The sequence below is a fragment of the Triturus cristatus genome, chromosome 9 (genome assembly GCF_964204655.1).
Source record: "Triturus cristatus chromosome 9, aTriCri1.1, whole genome shotgun sequence".
Taxonomy (NCBI): Eukaryota; Metazoa; Chordata; class Amphibia; order Caudata; family Salamandridae; genus Triturus; species Triturus cristatus.
The window spans coordinates 135,103,308-135,123,144 of NC_140592.1; the positions used below are offsets into that span (position 1 = coordinate 135,103,308).

Here is a 19,837-nt window from a genome sequence, read left to right on the forward strand (position 1 = left end):
CCCACATCTATATCCAATCTTCCAAAATGCAGCCACATCAGAGCCTTTAGTGCTTTCAGGTATCCCGACTATTTTGATGTTGCTGCAGCAGGAACACCCCCTACACATCCACCCTCTTCTCCAGGATCTTGGTGCAAGCTCTTAAGGTGTTCATTTGCTTATGAATTTGGCTGCATGTGAGCAATATCATTTTCTAGCTGTGTCATCCTCTCTCTTCCACGTCTTATTCTGGCCTGCTCTGAGTAGATTTCAATCTGGTGCAATGGTGTCAGTTTTCTTCTCAAACGCCACATGTGAATCGTGTATAGCTAATAAGAAATTATCCAGGGTGGCTTGGTGAGATTCATCCCTTTATAAAGACTCACAAACATCTTTGTCATCAACTGATGAGGGGTCAGTCCTCACTGGTGTCTTGCACCCCATGGTAACTAAGCGCACACAAATCAATTACTTGAGGCCTGATGAAGGGCAAAATATGAGACTTCTCACACTGAATTTGCATTTGTAAATCTGCTTTTTTTCGTCCAAGCCTCTGCAGTTCTGGCCTCTGCATATACTCACTTGTTACTGTGCCCCATACGAGACCCTGGTGCCAGTAAAAGCTCCACACAGCCAACAGATTGACCTAAATAACAAGTCACCCAGTTCTCCAATCAGGCAGCATAATAATAATGGCAATTCACCAACATTAATGCAGATGGTATTGTTGGCATTCACAGTACCCAGCAGTCAGAGGTTTACAGCAACAAAAAGTTAATCTTGCCCCGTCCTGACCTAGTCTGGGAGAAAGGGGACAAAGGAGATGCAGTCCAGCCTGTAAAGGAATCATGTGCCTATTGGCACAAGCAGCAAGGCACAGTGTTCAAGGGATACAGGTGGTCTGATTCCCAGACTCTACTCACCAAAAAACAGAAGGTGGCATGAACAGCCTGATGCCCCCTTCTCTTTATAGCAGCTCCTACAAGTGACTGTTTACTCTGTGTCCATTGCACGCATGCCAGAAGACAAGCCTCCTTTGCTTATAGCAGGTTTGTCTCGCCGGCAGCCATATTGACTTTCGGGAGCTTGGACATCAGGCCACGAATCTTTGGCTTCAATACCACTGGAGCCCTTCAAGGTTCTATGGAGGACTAAGCATGGCCAAACCCTTTATGCAGTCATCTGTATGAGCCGAATTACTCCGGAATATTGTGTCTCGGGATAAAGCCATGGGAGCTCACACAGTCACACGCAGTGCCCTTGACTTCAATGCACATCCTCCAATTCACATTAATGGCAAGAAATACTCTACCTGTAGCAATAATGTTGCAGATTTAAGTAGTTATAAAAAATGTTCTTGCATATCACATCAATCAGTAGTAAGGGTCCTACAAAACAGCATGTTCTAAACCTATAGCTAAATATTTATTGTAAAAATAGGTGTATACAAAATCTGACCCTTCTTAATATTGACAGTACAACACAAAGACACTATTGTTTATCTTTGTTCTGAGATGTTCTTTAACCATTAGAAATCAAGCTGCAGCAATAATGCTGCACAACACTTCCAGAGAACAATAAGTGAGCACGGAAATCACCAGAATCCACAGTATTTCTGACTCAAGGACATAGATGGTAAAAGAGAAGTTCAGAAATGGAGAGCGTGCAGAGTAAAATTATCATTTTTACCATTCTAAAGAAATGTGAGCTTCAAATGCAAAAATTTGGTGTAAAGACTTATACCATTCTCTAAAACATAACAATGTGGCACTTTGCTGATAATAATGCAGAAAAGGATGCAGTTCAGAGAGAAAATGTGTAACACAAATGTATACTATTCTTTACATAGAATGTGAACTGAACGGAGCGACTAATACCAGGGGATGACACAATAAAAACGCTACCTTGATCAGCTTACTGCAAGGACTTCACCCTAATGAAAAGATCTAAAGGGTCGGCATTAATGTCATAAAATATTATAGAATGCAATGCTTTATCTTACCCCTTCAGCTTTGATCTCCACCGGTAGTATTGTCAATTCATTATCTGTAACTCGTCCAGCCACCACAATTTCTGAGCCACCATAATAGTGCATGAATGTGTTCTGGGTAATATCATTTACATAGTCACCAGGATACTTCATCTGGACTCCCAAAAGCAGTGGATTAGCAATCTCACTGAAGAAACCCTGGGAAAATAGCATGATGAGAAAATAAAGGCCTTATATACAATTTAATGGATTGCCTGAAAAACATCAGAGACTGCTCCCCCAAAACTTTTTAAAGTTGGCTACTGGCTAGACATATAGTAAAATCACAATTCCATATTTTATTCAGACTAAAGGTTTTGAATCTGAATTGGTGTAAATTCGCAATCAGCTGCAACCCAGAGTTGTACATCATTTGTGATGTATCACAGATCAATGAAAATTAAAGTTAACATGTGCGCATAAGGCCAATTAATGCACACACAAAAGCATCATCAACCAATTATGATTTTGCTTACTGAATTGCAGCCAACAGCAGAGAAAGCGAAGGAGGTTTGAGGTTATGGAGAGTTCACGCTGGCCCTTTTTGCAGGTTCACCCCCAGATTGTGTTTGCTTTCTGTTGTTTAACCCATTTTGGTGGCATATGGACTCTGTGCACTATAACCCTGCTAAGCCTGAATTTTAAGCTCTTTGTGACTGTGAATGGGTCTGCCCATGCCAAGGCCCTCCCACCCATAGTGACTTGCAACACAAAGCTCCAGATAGGCCTGCTATTTGCGCCGCCCGTGACCACCAGAAATGACTAACAATGTGAGAGCTACACTTTATGCGACAGCAACAGCCCGTGGTGACTGCCAATACGAAGCTACACCCGTAACATAATGACATCCTATTATGTTAATACATTCCTGTACAGTAACTTCCTACTTATCACGGAAATCAAAGGATGAAGACAAAAATCTTCTCTTCTAAGAGGTCCATTAGTTGAGGAAGGGAGGACTCAGAGGCAATCCTTTTTTAGACACGGCTCCAAAGTTTTGAAACAATTCAATAGTTTCCTGAAAAACTACCACTTCATTTATTGAATAGTTTGGGGACACGTTTCTGGTCAGGCATAATTTTTCTGATTTTAGTAGGTTTGATTACTTTTGTTTTCTATTTTACTGTCATTGGCATTATTACTATTTATTTAAAAATCTAGGGTCTTACTCGCAAAGGTAAGTCTATAACCAAATGTACCTTTCTTATTCCTGTGAGTAATTCACAAAGAGGTTCCTGGCAGGAGAAAACCCATTTATAATGACAAAGATTTCTTCAGTGTATGTGGTTGTCTTTGTAGCCATAAATCCCTCTCAGGGGGTGGGAAAATAGTATTCCGAACTGTGTTTAGCTTTTCAAGACTAACTTCCAAAGAAGGAATTTGTTCTAAAGCACAAAGAATCAATGGCCCTGATAGAGACAGATTTATCCTTGAACATGGTTTGTAAATGATGAATTTCCTGGACCAGGACCACCACGCCTCACATAGCGGTCCAAAGCAGAGTGATGTGCTGGTGTTCCTTTTCTAAACACAGTTGAGTGACCTTCACTGGGGCCTGTTCGCCCTGTGGTGGGTACCTGCCACGTCAGAAGTTTCCGACAGTGGAGAAAGCCGAGTCTCTACCTTCAGAAACCTGTGAGTCATCCACCTCTAAATGAGGCGTACGAAGCACGTGTTTAGAGGAGAAGGAGCCCTGCAAATTTATGGCGGGGCTTCAGTTCCACCAAACTCCAAAAGAAGCCCCATGTCAGGTATTTTATAGCTTGGTAACAGTACAGTCCAAAGGCTAAAGGTCTTCAGGTGTATGTATGATAAAATGAAATAAGTTCTTCTAGGCATTTATTAAATTGTTAGGCACTATCTCTGTCTCTCCCCTCATTGCTTTCTATGGGAATTCATTGACTAAAGTGCTTGTCAGGGCTCATGAGTTTCAATACAAGAATAGAAGTCGACATTCAAGCAAATCTCTAGAGACAATATTGAGGAATATTTGTGGCTGATTACAATGTCAGGCAGAGTTCGCTCCGCCCAACATCATCTCAGTCATGGGACCGACCAACACACAGTCGGCGGTCCTGACTGGCCCATTAGGATGCGACATTATTAGGTCACATTCCTACATTTTACAATGGGAGCATGCATTCAGTCCATAAACCGTCTGGAATGCACGCTCCCATTGTAAAATGGGAAAAGCACTTCATCCCTGCACCCCATGGCAGGCCCCTTGAGGGGCCTGCCACGGGGTGCATACATCAACAGAGGGGCACCATAGGAGCCCCCTAGGCCCTGCTGGGTGCCCCAAATGCGAGTTCCGACAGACTTTCTGTGTTGGAAATGCCGGCATGGAAAGGCTGCCGAAACCCAAAATTGCTAGGGCAGAAAGAGCCACCCTTGGGATTACTGGCTGCATCCGACCGGCTGAGGAAGCCAGCCAGAATGACTGGTTGGATTCATTTCCAACTGCCTCCATCGTAATGAGGCGGTCGGAAAGGAATCCGACCGGCATATTACGATGCGGTCTGAAAGGCATTCGACCGAGGGTTGTAGCCTTTTCCGACCGCATCATAATTGGCCACTAAGTTCAAATTAATTGCACCTACCTTTACACACAGACAGAATGCCATATGTACGCATTTGACACATCAGTGGCACAGCAGTGACTCATGAGTCAGTGATTCCGAAGCTATCAACTTAGATATTTTGAATTCTTTGAGTTTGTAACAAAGTCGCCCTACATCTTCCAATGAGCATGTTTACTAAATATATTGGCTGGCAATAGAAACATCAGAATAAGATCTCAATATAAGTAGCTGTTTGTTTGTGTACCTGTAACTGGACTGCAGCATCCGAGTCATCATAAATGCGGCGAGCTACTCCTCCATTTTGTAATGCAAGCTTTTCCAGAAAATTGTAATCAACATCTTTACCAAAGCCCAAGGAATACAAAGTCAAGTGCCCTTCTATTGCCTCTTTAGCATTTGACAGAATCCTCTCACGGTTAATTTCACCTGTGTGAAAGAAAAAACAAACTGTAACTATCACAATGCTTATGCTAAAATGTCGTATGTTATCATATGACACCATATTTTTAATGGCCCCAGTGTGTAGGTCAAAGTACTTTCTCAGCTTAAAGACAGTAGCTTACAGTTACTGGAGGTGAGTTGGATAATAATTCATAAATGGGATTCTATTTTTAACGGTGTACTTGTATTATTTTGAGTAAAATAAAATTAACATCCCATTTAAACTACTTTACCAATGATATCACCGAACAATGTTGACACTAAATAATATGTTTAACCCTTTCGCTGATAGGCCTTTCCGCCCCCTATGCTAAGCCTTTTTTGGGCTATTTGGGGTAGTTTGCGCTTAGACTCCTGTAACATTTTGACCACATAAGGTATCTACGCCAAATTTGCACCCTTTTCTTCCAACATAATGAGGATTTTAAAGGCTTCCAGAGTTTGTGAATTCCCCTGAAGGAGACCAAGGAAATAAGCCAAAATACAGCTAAATTTGGGGTTTTGTGGGAAAATGGGGAAAAAGTGCTGTAGATGAAAGCATCTGGATATTTCCCTGCAAATGGTATCAACAAAGGGTTTGTGGTGTTGAAATCACCATGTTCCCAGCTTTCAGGGACAGGCTGACTATTGTAAGAAAACCAACATTTTCTACACAGTTTTGGCAATTGATAATAACACTTGTTCTACTATTCTGTGTTCTCCTAAGTCTCCCGATAAAAATGCTACATCACTTGTGTGGGTAGGGCGAGTGCCTGCGACAGGAAACGACTCAAAACACAACGTGGACACATCACTTTTTTCCAGTGAAAACTGGCCCTTTAATTGCAATGTACCTAGCTGTGGATTTTGAACCCTAGCTCAGCCGGCACCTAGGGAAACATAGCAAACCTATACATGCTTTAAAACAGGACGCCCAGGGGAATCCAGTATGGGGTGACGTGTGGCTCTCACCAGGTTCTGGTAATCAGAATCCCTTGCAAACTTTGTAAAACAAAATCTAATTTTCCTCACATTTCTGTGATGAAAAGTTCTGAAATCTAGGTGGATCCTCAAACTTCCACCCACCCCGCATTCCAAAAAGGCCCCCAATAAAAATGAGGCCTCCCTTGTGTCGATAGGCCTAGTGCCCACGACAGGAAACGGCCCAACCCACAATGTGAACACATCACATTTTTCCAGTGAAAACTGGCCTTGTTTTTTTGCAATGTGCCTAGCTGTGGATTTTGAACCATAGCTCAGCCGGCACCTATGGAAACCTAGCAAACCTACACATTTTTGAAAACTAGACAGCAAGGGGAATCGAGGATGTGGTGACTTGTGTGGCTCTCACCAGGTTCTATTACCAAGAATCCCTTGCAAACTTCAAACTTTGTAAAAATCAAACACATTGTCCTCAAATATCTCTGATGGAAAGTTCTGGAATCTGCGTGTTTCCACAAACTTCCCCCAGCCCACATTCCCCTATGTCTCCCGATAAAAATGGTACTTCACTTGTGTGGGTAGGCCTAGTGCCCGTGACAATAAACGGCCCAAAACACAATATGGACACATCACATTTTTCCAATGAAAACTGATCCTTTTTCCTTTTTTTTGCAATGTGACTAACTGTAGATTTTGAACCCTAACACAGCCGGCACCAAGGGAAACCTAGCAAACCTATACATTTTTTTAAACTAGACACCCAGGGGAATCCAGGAGGGGTGCCTTGTGTGGCTCTCACAGGTTTTGTTACCCAGAATCCTTTGCAAACCTCAAACTTTGCACACAAAAAAAACATTTTCCTCACATTTCTGTCGTGGAAAGTTCTGGAATCTGCTTGGAACCACAAACTTCCACCCAACCAGCATTCCCCAAAGTCTCCTGATACTGAAACAAATTTTACCTCACTTGTTAGCGTGGGCCAAGTGCATGCAGCAGGGAATGGCGACAAAACATATTGTAGAGACATAAAAATTACCAATCTCAAAACTACCTGATTTTGCAAGGGGGGGTCACCTGTGTTTTTGGCCCGGGCTCGACGGTCATCTAGGGAGACCTACCAAATCCAGACATTTCTGAGAACTAGACACCCGGGAGAGTCCAGGGAGGTATGGCTTGCATGGATCTCCCAACGTTTCCCCACCTAAAATCCCCTGCAAACCTCAAATTTAGCTGGAAAAATCAATTTTTTCTCATGTTTCTGTGCGGTAAAGTTGTGGGATCACTGGCCTGACACAATTTTCCCACCACCCAACATTCCCCTGGGTCTCACAATAAAAATGATATCTCACTTGTGTGGGTGGGATAAATACCCATGGCAGGGAAGGCCCCAAAAAGTATTGAGGAGACATCAAAATTACCAATCAAAAAACAACTTAGTTTTACAAGCGGGGTCACCTGTTTTTTGGCTCCGGGCTCGGCGGCCATCTAGGGAAACTTACACATTTCTGAAAACTAAACACTCAGGGGAGTCCAGGGATGTGTGGCTTGCATGGATCCCCCAACGTTTTCCTACCCAGAATCCCTTACAAACCTCAAGTTTAGCTGAAAAAATCCCATTTTCCTCACATTTCTGTCTGGGATCACTGTGCCGGCACAAATGTTCTACCACTCAGCGTTCCCCTCAGTCTACCGGGTAAAATGATACCTCACTTCTATCGGTGAGCCAGGGGCATACGACTAGGAAGGGCCATAAACATAGGGATTGAGGAAATAGCACAGCAAACTCTAAGCGCAATATTAATTTTAAAATACGCTTTTAGGCGATTCTACATTGGAAGTGGGGCATTGGCATGTCTATTCTGGGCAACCCTCACACCTACGTTTAAAAAAAACATAATCTCTGGTGCATAGTGGGCTTTCTGCCCCCCGGGGAGCACATCAGGGACTATTGCCCCATCTGCCTCCGTGGGGGCCGTAAGACTGTGGCAGTTTTGTGTGGGGTGGGAGCATTTGCAAGCCCATTTTGGGCAGCCCCCACCACTATGTATAAAAAAAAATCCCTAGTGGGCTTTCCCCCCCCCCTTGGGGGCCGATCAGGGACTATTGCCCCCATCTGCCTCCTGAAGGGGCCTAAAGACTGGAATTTTTTGGGAGGGTGGGGGCATTTGCATGCCCATTTAGGGCAGCCTCCACCCCTAAATACCATTAAAAAATAAATCCTGGTATCTAATGTGCTTTCTACCCTAGCCGGGGGGGCAGAAAGACTGTTTCCAAATATATTTGGGTGGGGCATGGTCTTTCCCTTTGTGGGCAGCCCCCACTCCACTTTTATTAAAAAAAAAAGAATTGCTGGTGTCTAGTGGGCTTTCTGCCCCACGGGGGCAGGTTGGGGATAATACTCCTCATTTGCCCCCTAGGGGGGACAAAAGGTGTCTGGAGGTCGTTTTGGGGTGGGGATATCGGCATGCCCATTTAGGGCCACCCCACCCCTAAATAATATATGATTTCAATCAGTAGTATCCAGTTTGCTGATGTAGCCCCCTGAGCATGTAGAAAGAGAAACTGAAATGAGCCCATTGGCTCATTTCAGTTTCGGTTTCACTGAAATGACGTCAGCGTGAAGTGTGCACTGATCGTCATTTCAGTGAAACAAAGTAAACAGCCTTGGGTGCTGCATAAGCTCTTCCCCAGCTCCCGAGGCTGTGTTGGGGGAAAGGAAATCCCTCTAGTGCCCCCACCACAACATTTTCCTTTGCCATGGCATTGAACACGTGGGGGGCATCCAACGCACATAAGCACTTTTGCGTCGGACGGCTCCTGTGTGTCCGACGCACCAAAGGAGTTAATACCATTTACTATTGTTTAACTATTTGTTCACTGTAACATATTTTTATCACATATTATTAAAAAATCGTTGAAAGATAACATTACTGTATACAACATAACATATACGGCACTATACAATAATGATGTATTGTGATTTGGATTGGAATGTGTCTGAATGCAATTGCCAGTCGGTGGGACTTTTGCAAACATTCCCACCCATCAAATTTTGTTGTTTGAATGTTGGAAGGGGTCTTTGTAAAAGAGTTTCTAAATTTTATACTTGTGCACAATAGAACAAAGACATACGTAGAAATGTGTACGGGGAACATCAGCAACTCCAAAGAAAGGAATAAGCAGGGGATTAGGAAGTATAACTTGTGGGCAGCCTCTGAAATGAGGAAATAATAACAAGACTGTAATTACCCCAGGTGCTAATGTTATTAGATCTCTGCAGCAATATTTACTTTTTCCTCTTCAGTGTATGTTCTATCCTGCTGAATGAGAAGTATAAAGTATAATAATTTCCAATTAAACTTTTGGCCCTGTTGTACATTTAAGATACTCACTCCATTACCCATGACATTATATTGCGTATGGCAGAAGTTAATCTGTTTCTTTTTAAGATAGTGGCTGGACACAGTGCTCACGTTTTGTATCATTTCAGTTACCACGAAAGTTGAGTAGCATACCTCAACAGGGGCACCAAATGCCTTCAAATGTATCTCTATGCATATAAATTGAAAGCATAACCTGGGGAAGAGAGGGCACCCATTCAGTCTTCCCTTCCAAGTGACTGAAATTGAAGTTCTTTTGGAGTTCTCTATAAGACCAAATACAGGAAAAACATAATAAAATGTGAGAACTTTTTTAATTAGGTATACCCTCTTGAGGCTCTCCACTGACATACTATCATTCATCATGTCAAAGTGTTGAAGAAAACACATAGTGAATTCCTTATAGCAACCACAGTGTACCAGGCTCCATATTATAAATAGATTCCTGGGGGCAGCAATAGTTAGTTGTGCCAAATTTTGTGCCCCCCATGGCACTCTGATATAACAGAAGTGGCCCCTTCTTTAATATTAGCAATTTGCAAATGTGCGAACCCAAGTAGGGATTTCTCAGATAGCATGGGGCATGGCACCTTCAACTGAAGGTATTTCACTTAGCCATCAGCCATCAGCCATAAATAGCAAATTAGATATTTAAAGTGATTTTCCTTAAAATGATCTTTCCTCTAAAATGTTTCTTTTAATTTTAGATTTTTGGGGATTTCTTTAAAATTGTCCTTCCTTAAAATTGGTTTTCCATTATTTGGTGTCCTCTAGGGTGATTTTCCAGTTGTCATTATTTTATACACATTAAGTTAAAGCAGCTATAGGAAACACACCTTTTTCAGCGTGGTCTCCCCAGGTTTTTGCCCAGTCAGCTTTGCTGGATTTAGAATTAAAGATTAAAAGTGCCTGTGCTTCCCCAAAAGGTATCTTGGCTTGGTTTGTTTGGCTTCTGTTCGTAGTTTGCATAATTTGAGCAATAGATGCCTATAAAAGAAAGAAATTCCATATTGGGTTCATACGGGTGCTCAGAAGATATCCATGCATCATCTATCAGCGCAGCCCCCGCCCCTTTTACTTTAAATAGAAAACTAAATGCCAGGCTCTGGGGGATTGGTTCCCGAGTCCAAGATCGACTCGGGATAGGCACGGACCCCCCACCCCTTTTTAAAAAAAACATAAAATATATAAATAAAGGCCGGACCCCAGGGATGGGGTCCCCGAGGCCAAAATCAGCCCAGGAAGGGGAGCCGTGCTGCTCACCTTCCCATTCAACAAAAGGCCCTGAGGGATGGGGTCCCGGGGACCAAATCGGCCCAGGGAAGGGAGGTCAAACAGCCCACCAGCTCTAATACAAAACTTCAAAAAGTCGCTGAGACCCCGCCCCCTTTCTCCACCACTCTGCAAACGCACCACCTGGTGCACTGCTGGCTGGGAGATGAAGTCCCCTTGGATGCTGAGGGTCCTTAGGGGCCAACAAGCCCTGATCTGTTTTTGTGGGGTTTGCTAATCCATCAATTAGGCAGTAGCTTGGGGTATTTTTCACGGATCAGAAGTAGCTCTCACTATTGAAAAGGTTAAAGGCTAACCGGTGCATGATTGGCAGATGATATAAATATTGAAAACAATCCCGCCACATTACAAAAAAGGTACCAAGCAAGAAGAATGAAATAAAGGTGAAGAACAACAAAATAAAATACCTTATATACAAACTTTGTGATCGTTGCCACTCCTTCAATTATTGAGCCTGACAGATCTGAAGTAGAAATTGTTTTACTTTTACCACAAAAGGGCATAATTCAACCCTAGGGCCTTTTAGAGACTTTTTATCTCGAGGTACCTTTCTGGGATTTCGTCATATTTCTGTTAAAGTATAGGAGGCAATATCTCTGGGGTTGTGTTTCCTTCCCTTAACATTGCAGACTCCAAATTTGGAATACACTTTATGATTTCAAATATGGTAGTCATGTAACATCTACTCTGATCATCAGTTTCAGTTTCATAAAGCTTTATTTCGGTTAAAAACCATAAAAGCACAAACATATAATACAGAAACATATTAATAAAAATTCATAGGGCATACTAGACCATAGTACATTAGATAAAATAGTTAAAAAATACTAAAAGAATCAGGTAATGAAACAATCAGTGGCCAAAAGTAAGAACAGTAGATCAATAGTTAAAACATCATAATACTACACAAGATTTGCCTTAATTATTACATTTCTTATAAACCACATTGAGAGGAGGAATCTTGAAGTGGCAAAGACAAACACAGGGGTCGTATCATGTTTTAATAATCTAAAAACCTCCCTGTAATCCCTAAATCCTCTCAATTTACAAAGGGAGATAATCCATTTACATCGTGCCCTGATATAAGAGGGACAAAAAAGCAAAACGTGCAAGTCTGTCTCCTCTACATGCTCACAACCAGGGCAGGGGCACCACCTAGAAGAAGAGGGCATCCATTTATTTGACAGAGCCCGCACCGGTAGAGAACTCTGATCATCATTGCTAGAAGGCCTGCATAAAGTTTGATGAGTCGGTGCCATAATTACAGGCCCAAGACAAACATCTTGAGATAGGACAGTAAAGGCAGAATGTGTGGCTGGCTTTGGGCTTATTGTGATCATAATCGAATAAAAATGGGATTTTAAATTATCTTTCGCAAGTTGAGGGCCTGCATTTTCTTTCCCTTTTTCTTAAGCTGCAAAAGCTGGACACATGTTCCGATGCACAGCACCAATCCCAGGAGAGCGCAACGTGTGCTTTTCAGGCAAGAAATACAGGCAAATATAATACAATTGGAATGATATTTTTATGTAGGGCTTCCAATAGACTGATATTGAAAAAAATCATATGGGCCTCTTACCACAGAACGTCTCCAGCAAAAGCACTATATTACCAATAACAGGAAAACCTATTGCTTTCCACCAACCTTCATGAGACTTTTCCAAGTAGTAGATACCTGAGCCTCTCTTTCGCATCACTTAGGTCCTATTTCTGATCCTCAATAATGAGGGTTCATTTTTCTGAGTCTGTGCAAATTGAACTTAGATCTATTATGTTACCCCATATACCCAGGTATATTCCTAACATATAACCTGGGTGGTTTCTTTTGGATTATTTGCTTACAATCCTGAGTTTTATACATTAGGAATGTGAAAGAAAAACAGAACTGAAAGTTATGGCAAATTCTGAAAGACAAACTCGCAATGGCGAGGTAAAGTCATCCTGGGAAAAGCATCTACATGATCAAATGTTTTTCCCCAGGAAAATATTAACAGCCATAAAGAAGACAGCATGAGGCTCTTAATGCTTTGCTCCTCCGTTTGTTATTTCTCTAGATGGCGACATAATGACTCTAGTCTACGTATGTATCCCAGAACATAGGGCCATATGTAGGTAGAACGTGTTTTGCGATTCTCTAATTGCAATTGTTAGGGAATCGCAGTTAGAGAATTGCAAAACGGAATGTAGGTAGGATTAGCAAGTAATTTTGCGAATCCTACATATTCCTTAATTGTGAATTGCAAATTGCAATTCGCAATTAAGGAATACCTCCCCATTCATTCCTATGGGCCTAGAGGCCCATAGGAATGAATGGGAAGACATTCTCAATTTGCGATTCTCAATTAGAGAATCGCAAATTGAGAATGCAATTTCAAGTGTGCCAGGGTGTCAAAGGGACACCCTGTTGCACCCCTGAAATGAGCATGGGTGCACATGTGGCACACATACATGCCCTAAGGACATGTGTGTGCACCACATGCCACTTTGAAAAATGCAAAAATATGCATTTTTTAAAGAAATCGCAAATTACCACCAACCTGTAGTTGGTGGTAATTTGCGATTCCTTAAGGGCAAATTGCACTTTTTTGGTGCTTCTTACATTGCATTTAAGGAATTGCAAAATTTGCGATTCTTTAAATGCAATTGCAAAATAAGGAATCGCAAATTTAGAGAATCCTTATTTTGCACGCAGATTTGCCTTCCTACATACCACTTAGCAAAATTGCGATCGCAAACGTCGAAATTCGGCGAATTTCGGCGTTTGCGATCGCAATTTTGCTTTCTACATATGGCCCATAGTCTCCAAACTCATTTCTAGCAAATAAATAGTCAGGTCTTTCATGAAGATGTTTTCTTAGTGTGTGTTTAATCTTCTAGTGGCAACATCTGCCATTAAATGTGACATTGATATAAATGAATTATTTTTGGATGATATGTAACAGTCTCAGCTATGGTGATTACCATAGCCCAACTTATTTATTTGTCTAGGTAATTAGTTGATTGATTGATTCATAATACTTTATTTCAGCGGCCAGAGGCAGCCATAAAAGTGCAATGCAGGACATTAAAGCATCATTAAAACATAATCACATCCTCGTCTACTCACAGAATTCATAAACAACAAATAAATAAAGTACAAGATAAACATAGACCTTAAAAAACTTAAAATAAATGAAACTCCTTAGTTGAGTTACCAGGGTTAAATTCCCACACACTTGGATTCAAAAGCCTTAACAAACCCTTCAGACAGATGCCCCTATGTTAGCATCTGTTCAAGTGACCAAGTGTGACTAGAGGGGCCTTAGTTTAAAAAACAAATCTGTGTTTGTTTTGGCAATTGCATGCTTTAAACAAGCATTGGTAAATGCATAAGGTTTCGCCTATGTGATTAAAAATAAGCTGTTTCTTGTTGTAGCTTGCCGAATAGATGTACAATATAAGGTACAGAAAGTCTGTTAAAGAGTTATGACTTGCTTATTTACAAAAAGGCAATATTGTGTGCTATTACTAGTGGCACAGTGTGGTTAAGCAATATCAAAAGTTTGAAAAATGAAATGAAAGAGGGAAATAATATAATTCATTGATGTAATAGTATTATTATATGTTTAGAGGAGTTCTAACACTGCAACTGCTGCACCATTAAAATCATGCCTCTAGTGCCTGCAAGATAACCGCAGTTATGATTGCCTGTTTAGTAGTAAAATATAGCAATATTTGGTGTTTAGAGGAGTTGTGACAACTTTTTGCCCAGGTGCCACTGCAACTGCTGCATCATTCAAATCATGACCCTATTGACGGCAACGTAACTGCACTTGTGACTGCCTGTTTAGTAGTAAAACATTGAAATATTTGGTGTTTGGAGGGGTTTCTAGAGCTTTGGGCCCTAGTGTTACTGCACCTGCTGTACCATTGAAATTATGACCCTAGTGCCTGAAAGGTAACTACACTTGTGACTGCTTAGTTAGTGGTTAAATATAGCAGTATTTGGTGTTTAGAGGAGTTCAACTTTTGGCCCCAGTGCCACGGCACCTGCAGCACCATTGATGTCATGGCCCTTGTGCCGACTAGATAACTGCACTTGTGACTGCCTGTTTAGTAGTAAAGTTTAGTAATATTCTGTGTTTTGTGGGGTCCCTAGAGCTTTTGGCCACGGAGCCACTGCACCTGCTCCACCTTTCAAATCAAGCCCCTTTGAACTGAAAGATAACTGGAATTGCAACTGCCTGTTTAGTAGTCAAATATAGTATTATTATGTGTTTAGAGGAGTTCTGACAACTTTTGGGCCCTGTGCTACTGCACCTGCTGCACCATTCAAACCATGACCCTATTGTCTGCAAGGTAACTGCACTTGTGGTTACCTGTTTAGGAGTGAAATATAGCAATATTAGGTGTTTAGTGGGGTACCTAGAGCTTTTGGTCCCTGTGCCACTGCACCTGCTGCACCATTTACATCAATCCCCTTTCAATTGTAAGGTAACTGCAATTGTGGGGTGACCCACCTGTGGGACACCCCCGCGCCGCACGGCCACCAGCTGCTGCGTGTGCCCCTTGCCTGCCCTCTGCCTCGCTGCTGCCTCGTTTGCCGGTTGCCGGCTGCCTCCGCTGCTGTTGTTTTTGCCTTGTTTTGTCAGTAATTTGTGCCTGTTTGTAATTTTATTTCATTGTGCCTGTGTTGGTTTCCTTCCTTGTTGTCCGCCTACCTCGCCGCCCTCCGCCCTCCCTTCCCGCCACCGCCGCTTTTCCCCGCCCCTTTTTCTATTCTGTACCCTCCCCGCTCCCGCCTCCCAGCTGCTCCGCCCACCCGCGCACTTCGCCTTAAATGGCGACCGCGCGAACGCGCAGCGGTCACGCGCAGCGGGCGCGCCGATTGTGCGCCGAAGGCGCGCCAAAGGTAAGCCCGTCTGCGCCCGTCCGCGACCGGACCGCGCCCAGTGCCAGGACCCCTGGCCCACGAGGACCCCGACCGACCCGCCTGACGTACTCCGCCGCCACCCTCATCGCACTCAACACCGGCCGACTCCCAGAATGCCATCAAGCCACTCCACGACGTACCCACGGACCTTTCAGCTGCCACGCCTGCAAGTTCACCTGCATCCGGACCAGCCTCACACCAGCACCCGCCAAGTCGAACACCAGCAGCACCCACCTCAAGTGCATCCTGCTCAACACCCGCTCCGTCCACAGACACGCCATCGAACTCTGGAACCTTCTAGACGCCACAGCCCCTGACGTTGCCTTCCTCACGGAGACCTGGTTGAACGCCTCTTCAGCTCCCGACATCGCCATCGCTATCCCAGAGGGCTACAAGATCGTCCGGAGGGACCGAAACGCCAACCAGATGGGAGGAGGCATCGCCATCATCCACAGGAACACCATCCGTCTCACGACCAGCACCGACAACACCCTGACCAGCGCGGAACGCCTGCATTTCCAGATCCACACCAACCCGAACACCACCCTCAGAGGCACCCTGATCTACCGACCCCCTGGACCACGCACACAATTCAGCGAGGACATCGCCGACTTCGTCAGCCCGCATGCCCTCCCCTCCGCCGACTACATCCTCCTGGGAGACCTCAACTTCCATCTGGAGAACAACAACGACCGCAACACCAGCACCCTGCTCGACAACCTCGCCAACCTGGGACTCAAGCAACTGGTGTCCACCCCCACCCACCTCGCCGGACACACACTCGACGCAGTCTTCTCTTCCAGCACAGACATCGACTTCAGCCACGCCACAGAGCTTCAATGGACGGACCACAGCTGCGTCCACTTCACCTTCAAGAGAACGACGACCCACCAACACCAGCAACAGGCCGCCCGCAGAAGCTGGAACAAGATCACAGCAGACCAGCTCGCCACCTCCCTGAGCCAGCACCCTCCTGCCAGCTCAGCGAACCCCAGCCAGGCCGCCGACAACCTCACGAAGTGGATCAGCAACTGCGCGGACGAACTCGCCCCACTGAGGACCCCGCCTAGCAGACCCGGCAGCAAGAAGGCCCCATGGTTCACCGACGAACTCAAGAGCTCCAAGAAGAACTGCCGAGCCCTCGAGAAAGTCTGGAGAAGGGAACCGACACCGGACAACAGGACCTCCTTCAAGCTTGCCACCCGGAAACACCACCAGCTGATCCGCGCCGCCAAGAAAACAGCATTCAAGGACCGGTTGGACAACAACGCACACAACTGCAAGGAACTCTTCAACATCGTGAAAGAGCTTTCCAACCCCAGCGCAGGAAACAACGACATCACCCCATCGCAAGACCTCTGCAACTCCCTCGCTTCATACTTCCACAACAAGATCACGGACATACACAACAGCTTCAACAACCAACCAACGCACACCATGACCGAACAACCACCCCCCACCACCACCCTCCACGCCTGGACCCCGATCAGCACCGAAGACACCATCCGCACGATGAACTCCATCCACTCCGGATCACCGACCGACCCCTGCCCTCACCACGTCTTCAACAAGGCCGACGCTGTCATCGCACCCCACCTGCGAGACATCATCAACACATCCTTCAACACCACCATCTTCCCTGAGAGCTGGAAACACGCCGAACTCAGCGCTCTACTCAAGAAACCAACAGCGGACCCCACCGACCTCAAGAATTACCGCCCCATCTCGCTCCTCCCGTTTCCAGCCAAAGTCATCGAGAAGACCGTCAACAAGCAGATGGCCGCCTTCCTCGAGACGAACGGATCCCTCGACCCCTCACAGTCCGGCATCCGAGCCAATCACAGCACCGAGACCGCCCTCATCGCCGCCACCGATGACATCCGAGCCCTGATGGACAATGGAGAAACAGCGGCCCTCATCCTCCTAGACCTCTCCGCGGCATTCGACACGGTCTGCCACCGCACCCTAGTACGGCGCCTCAGCAACATCGGAATCCAGGACAAGGCGCTGGAATGGATCATCTCCTTCCTCGACGGAAGAACACAGAGAGTCCGCCTACCACCGTACAAGTCAGAGGCCTCCGAAGTCATCTGCGGCGTCCCCCAAGGATCATCTCTGAGCCCCACCCTCTTCAACGTCTACATGAGCCCCCTCGCGGCCATCGTACGCAAACACAACCTCAGCATAATCTCCTACGCCGACGACACCCAACTGATCCTCTCCCTGACTAACGACCCCGCCGCCGCCAGAGCCAACCTGCACGAAGGGATGAAAGAGGTAGTCGAGTGGATGACGACCAGCCGCCTGAAACTGAACTCGGACAAGACGGAGGTCCTCATCCTGGGCTCCTCACCCTCCGCCTGGGACGACTCCTGGTGGCCTCCCGCCCTGGGCACCGCACCCAAACCGACAGACCATGCACGCAACCTGGGCTTCATCCTGGACTCCTCCCTCTCCATGACCAGGCAAGTCAACAACGTCTCCTCGGCGTGCTTCAACATCCTACGCATGCTACGGAAGATCTTCTGGTGGATCCCCACCGAGACCAGGAAGACCGTCACCCAGGCCCTCGTCACCAGCCGACTGGACTACGGCAACGCCCTCTACGCCGGTACCACCGCAAAGCTCCAGAAGAGACTCCAGCGGATCCAGAACGCCTCAGCCAGACTCATCCTCGACATCCCACGAACCAGCCACATCTCCGGACATCTGAGAGACCTTCACTGGCTCCCCGTCAACAAAAGAATCACCTTCCGCCTCCTCACCCACGCACACAAAGCCCTACATGACCAAGGCCCGAGCTACCTCAACAGCCGAGTCAACTTCTACGCTCCCAAACGCCACCTCCGATCAGCCAACCACGCCCTCGCCGCCGTCCCCCGCATCCGAAGAGCGACTACAGGAGGAAGGTCCTTCTCCTACCTGGCCGCCAAGACCTGGAACTCCCTCCCGACCGACCTGCGCCTGACCCAAGACCACCTCTCCTTCAGGAAGAAGCTGAAGACCTGGCTGTTCGAGCAGTAGCGGCACCCCTCCCCCCCCCCCCCCCCCCAGCGCCTTGAGACCCTACGGGTATGTAGCGCGCTTTATAAGTGTCACTGATTGATTGATTGATTGTGACTGCCTGTTTAGTTGTCAAATATAGCAATATTAGGTGCTAAGCGGAGTTCTGGCAACATTTTTGGCCCAGTGCCACTGCACTTCCTGCACAATTCAAATCATAACCCTAGTGCCTGAAAGATAACTGCACTTTTGACTGTTTGCTTAGTGGTAAATTATAGCAATAATCGGTGTTTAGTGGGGTGTCTGGAGCTTTTGGTCCCGGTGGTGCCACTGCACCTGCTGCACTACTGAAATCATAAACCTAAAGCTTGCTAAATAGCTTCACTTGTGACTACCTGTTTAGTTGTAAAATATGGCAATATTAGGTGTTTAGATGAGTTTGAATATCGTTTGGGCCTGGTGCACTGCACCTGCTGCACCATTCAAATAATGACCCTATTGCCTGCAAAATAACTGCACTTGCAGTAGCAGCTCGCACAGGTAAGATCGATGGGGCTGGGTGCAGTGGGGGGTGGTGGAATATGACAGATGACGAGATAAGTAATAGTAAATAAATAAATAAAACCACTTACTTTGCGATCGCAGTATCGCCGGCGCAGCGATGCTGCGAGCACAAAGTAAGTGGTTCCATTTATTATTTATTTAATATTACTTATTCCATCGTCTGCCTTATTCCACCACCCCACCCTGCCCCACCCACACCACTCTTACCTGTGCGAGTCGCCACTGTGCACTTGTGGCTGCCTGTTTGGTAGTAAAATATAGCAATAGTTTGTGTTTAGTTGAGTTATGACAACTTTTCGCCTCAGTGTCACTGCAACTCCTTTACCATTTAAATCAAGCCCCTTTCAACTGTAAGGTAACTTCAATTGTGACTGCCTGCATGGTAGTAAAGTATGGCAATTGTAGGTGTTTAGTGGGAAGCCTAAAGCTTTTGGTCCTGGTGTCACCACACCTGCTGCACCATTGAAATCATGACCCTGTTGTCTGCAAGGTAACTGTACCTGTGACTGTCTGTTTGGTTTTATGTTTTAGCAATATTCTGGGTTTAGTGGGATCCCTAGAGCTTTTGCTCCTGGTGCCACTGCACCTGCTGCACCATTCGAATCAAGTCCCTTTTAACTACAAGGTAACTGCAATTGTGACTGCCTGTTTAGTAATCAAATATAGCAATATTATGTGTTTAGAGGAACTATGACAACATTTGGGTCCGGTGCTATTGCACCTGCTGCACCAT

At 45.3% G+C, this 19,837-nt stretch overlaps 1 protein-coding gene across 2 annotated transcripts in view; it reads right to left on the minus strand.

Annotated features, from left to right (window-relative positions):
• The window catches only part of LOC146797519 (inter-alpha-trypsin inhibitor heavy chain H3-like), a 415,853-nt gene that overhangs the window by 250,755 nt on the left and 145,261 nt on the right, over positions 1–19,837 (minus strand). For both annotated transcript variants that reach the window (XM_085624536.1, XM_085624537.1), the window contains exons 11-12: positions 4,835–5,016; positions 1,982–2,167 (exon numbers count right to left, since the gene is read on the minus strand). In XM_085624536.1, coding sequence (XP_085480662.1) covers positions 1,982–2,167; positions 4,835–5,016 — 368 coding nt within the window. The remainder of the gene's footprint in view (positions 1–1,981; positions 2,168–4,834; positions 5,017–19,837) is intronic.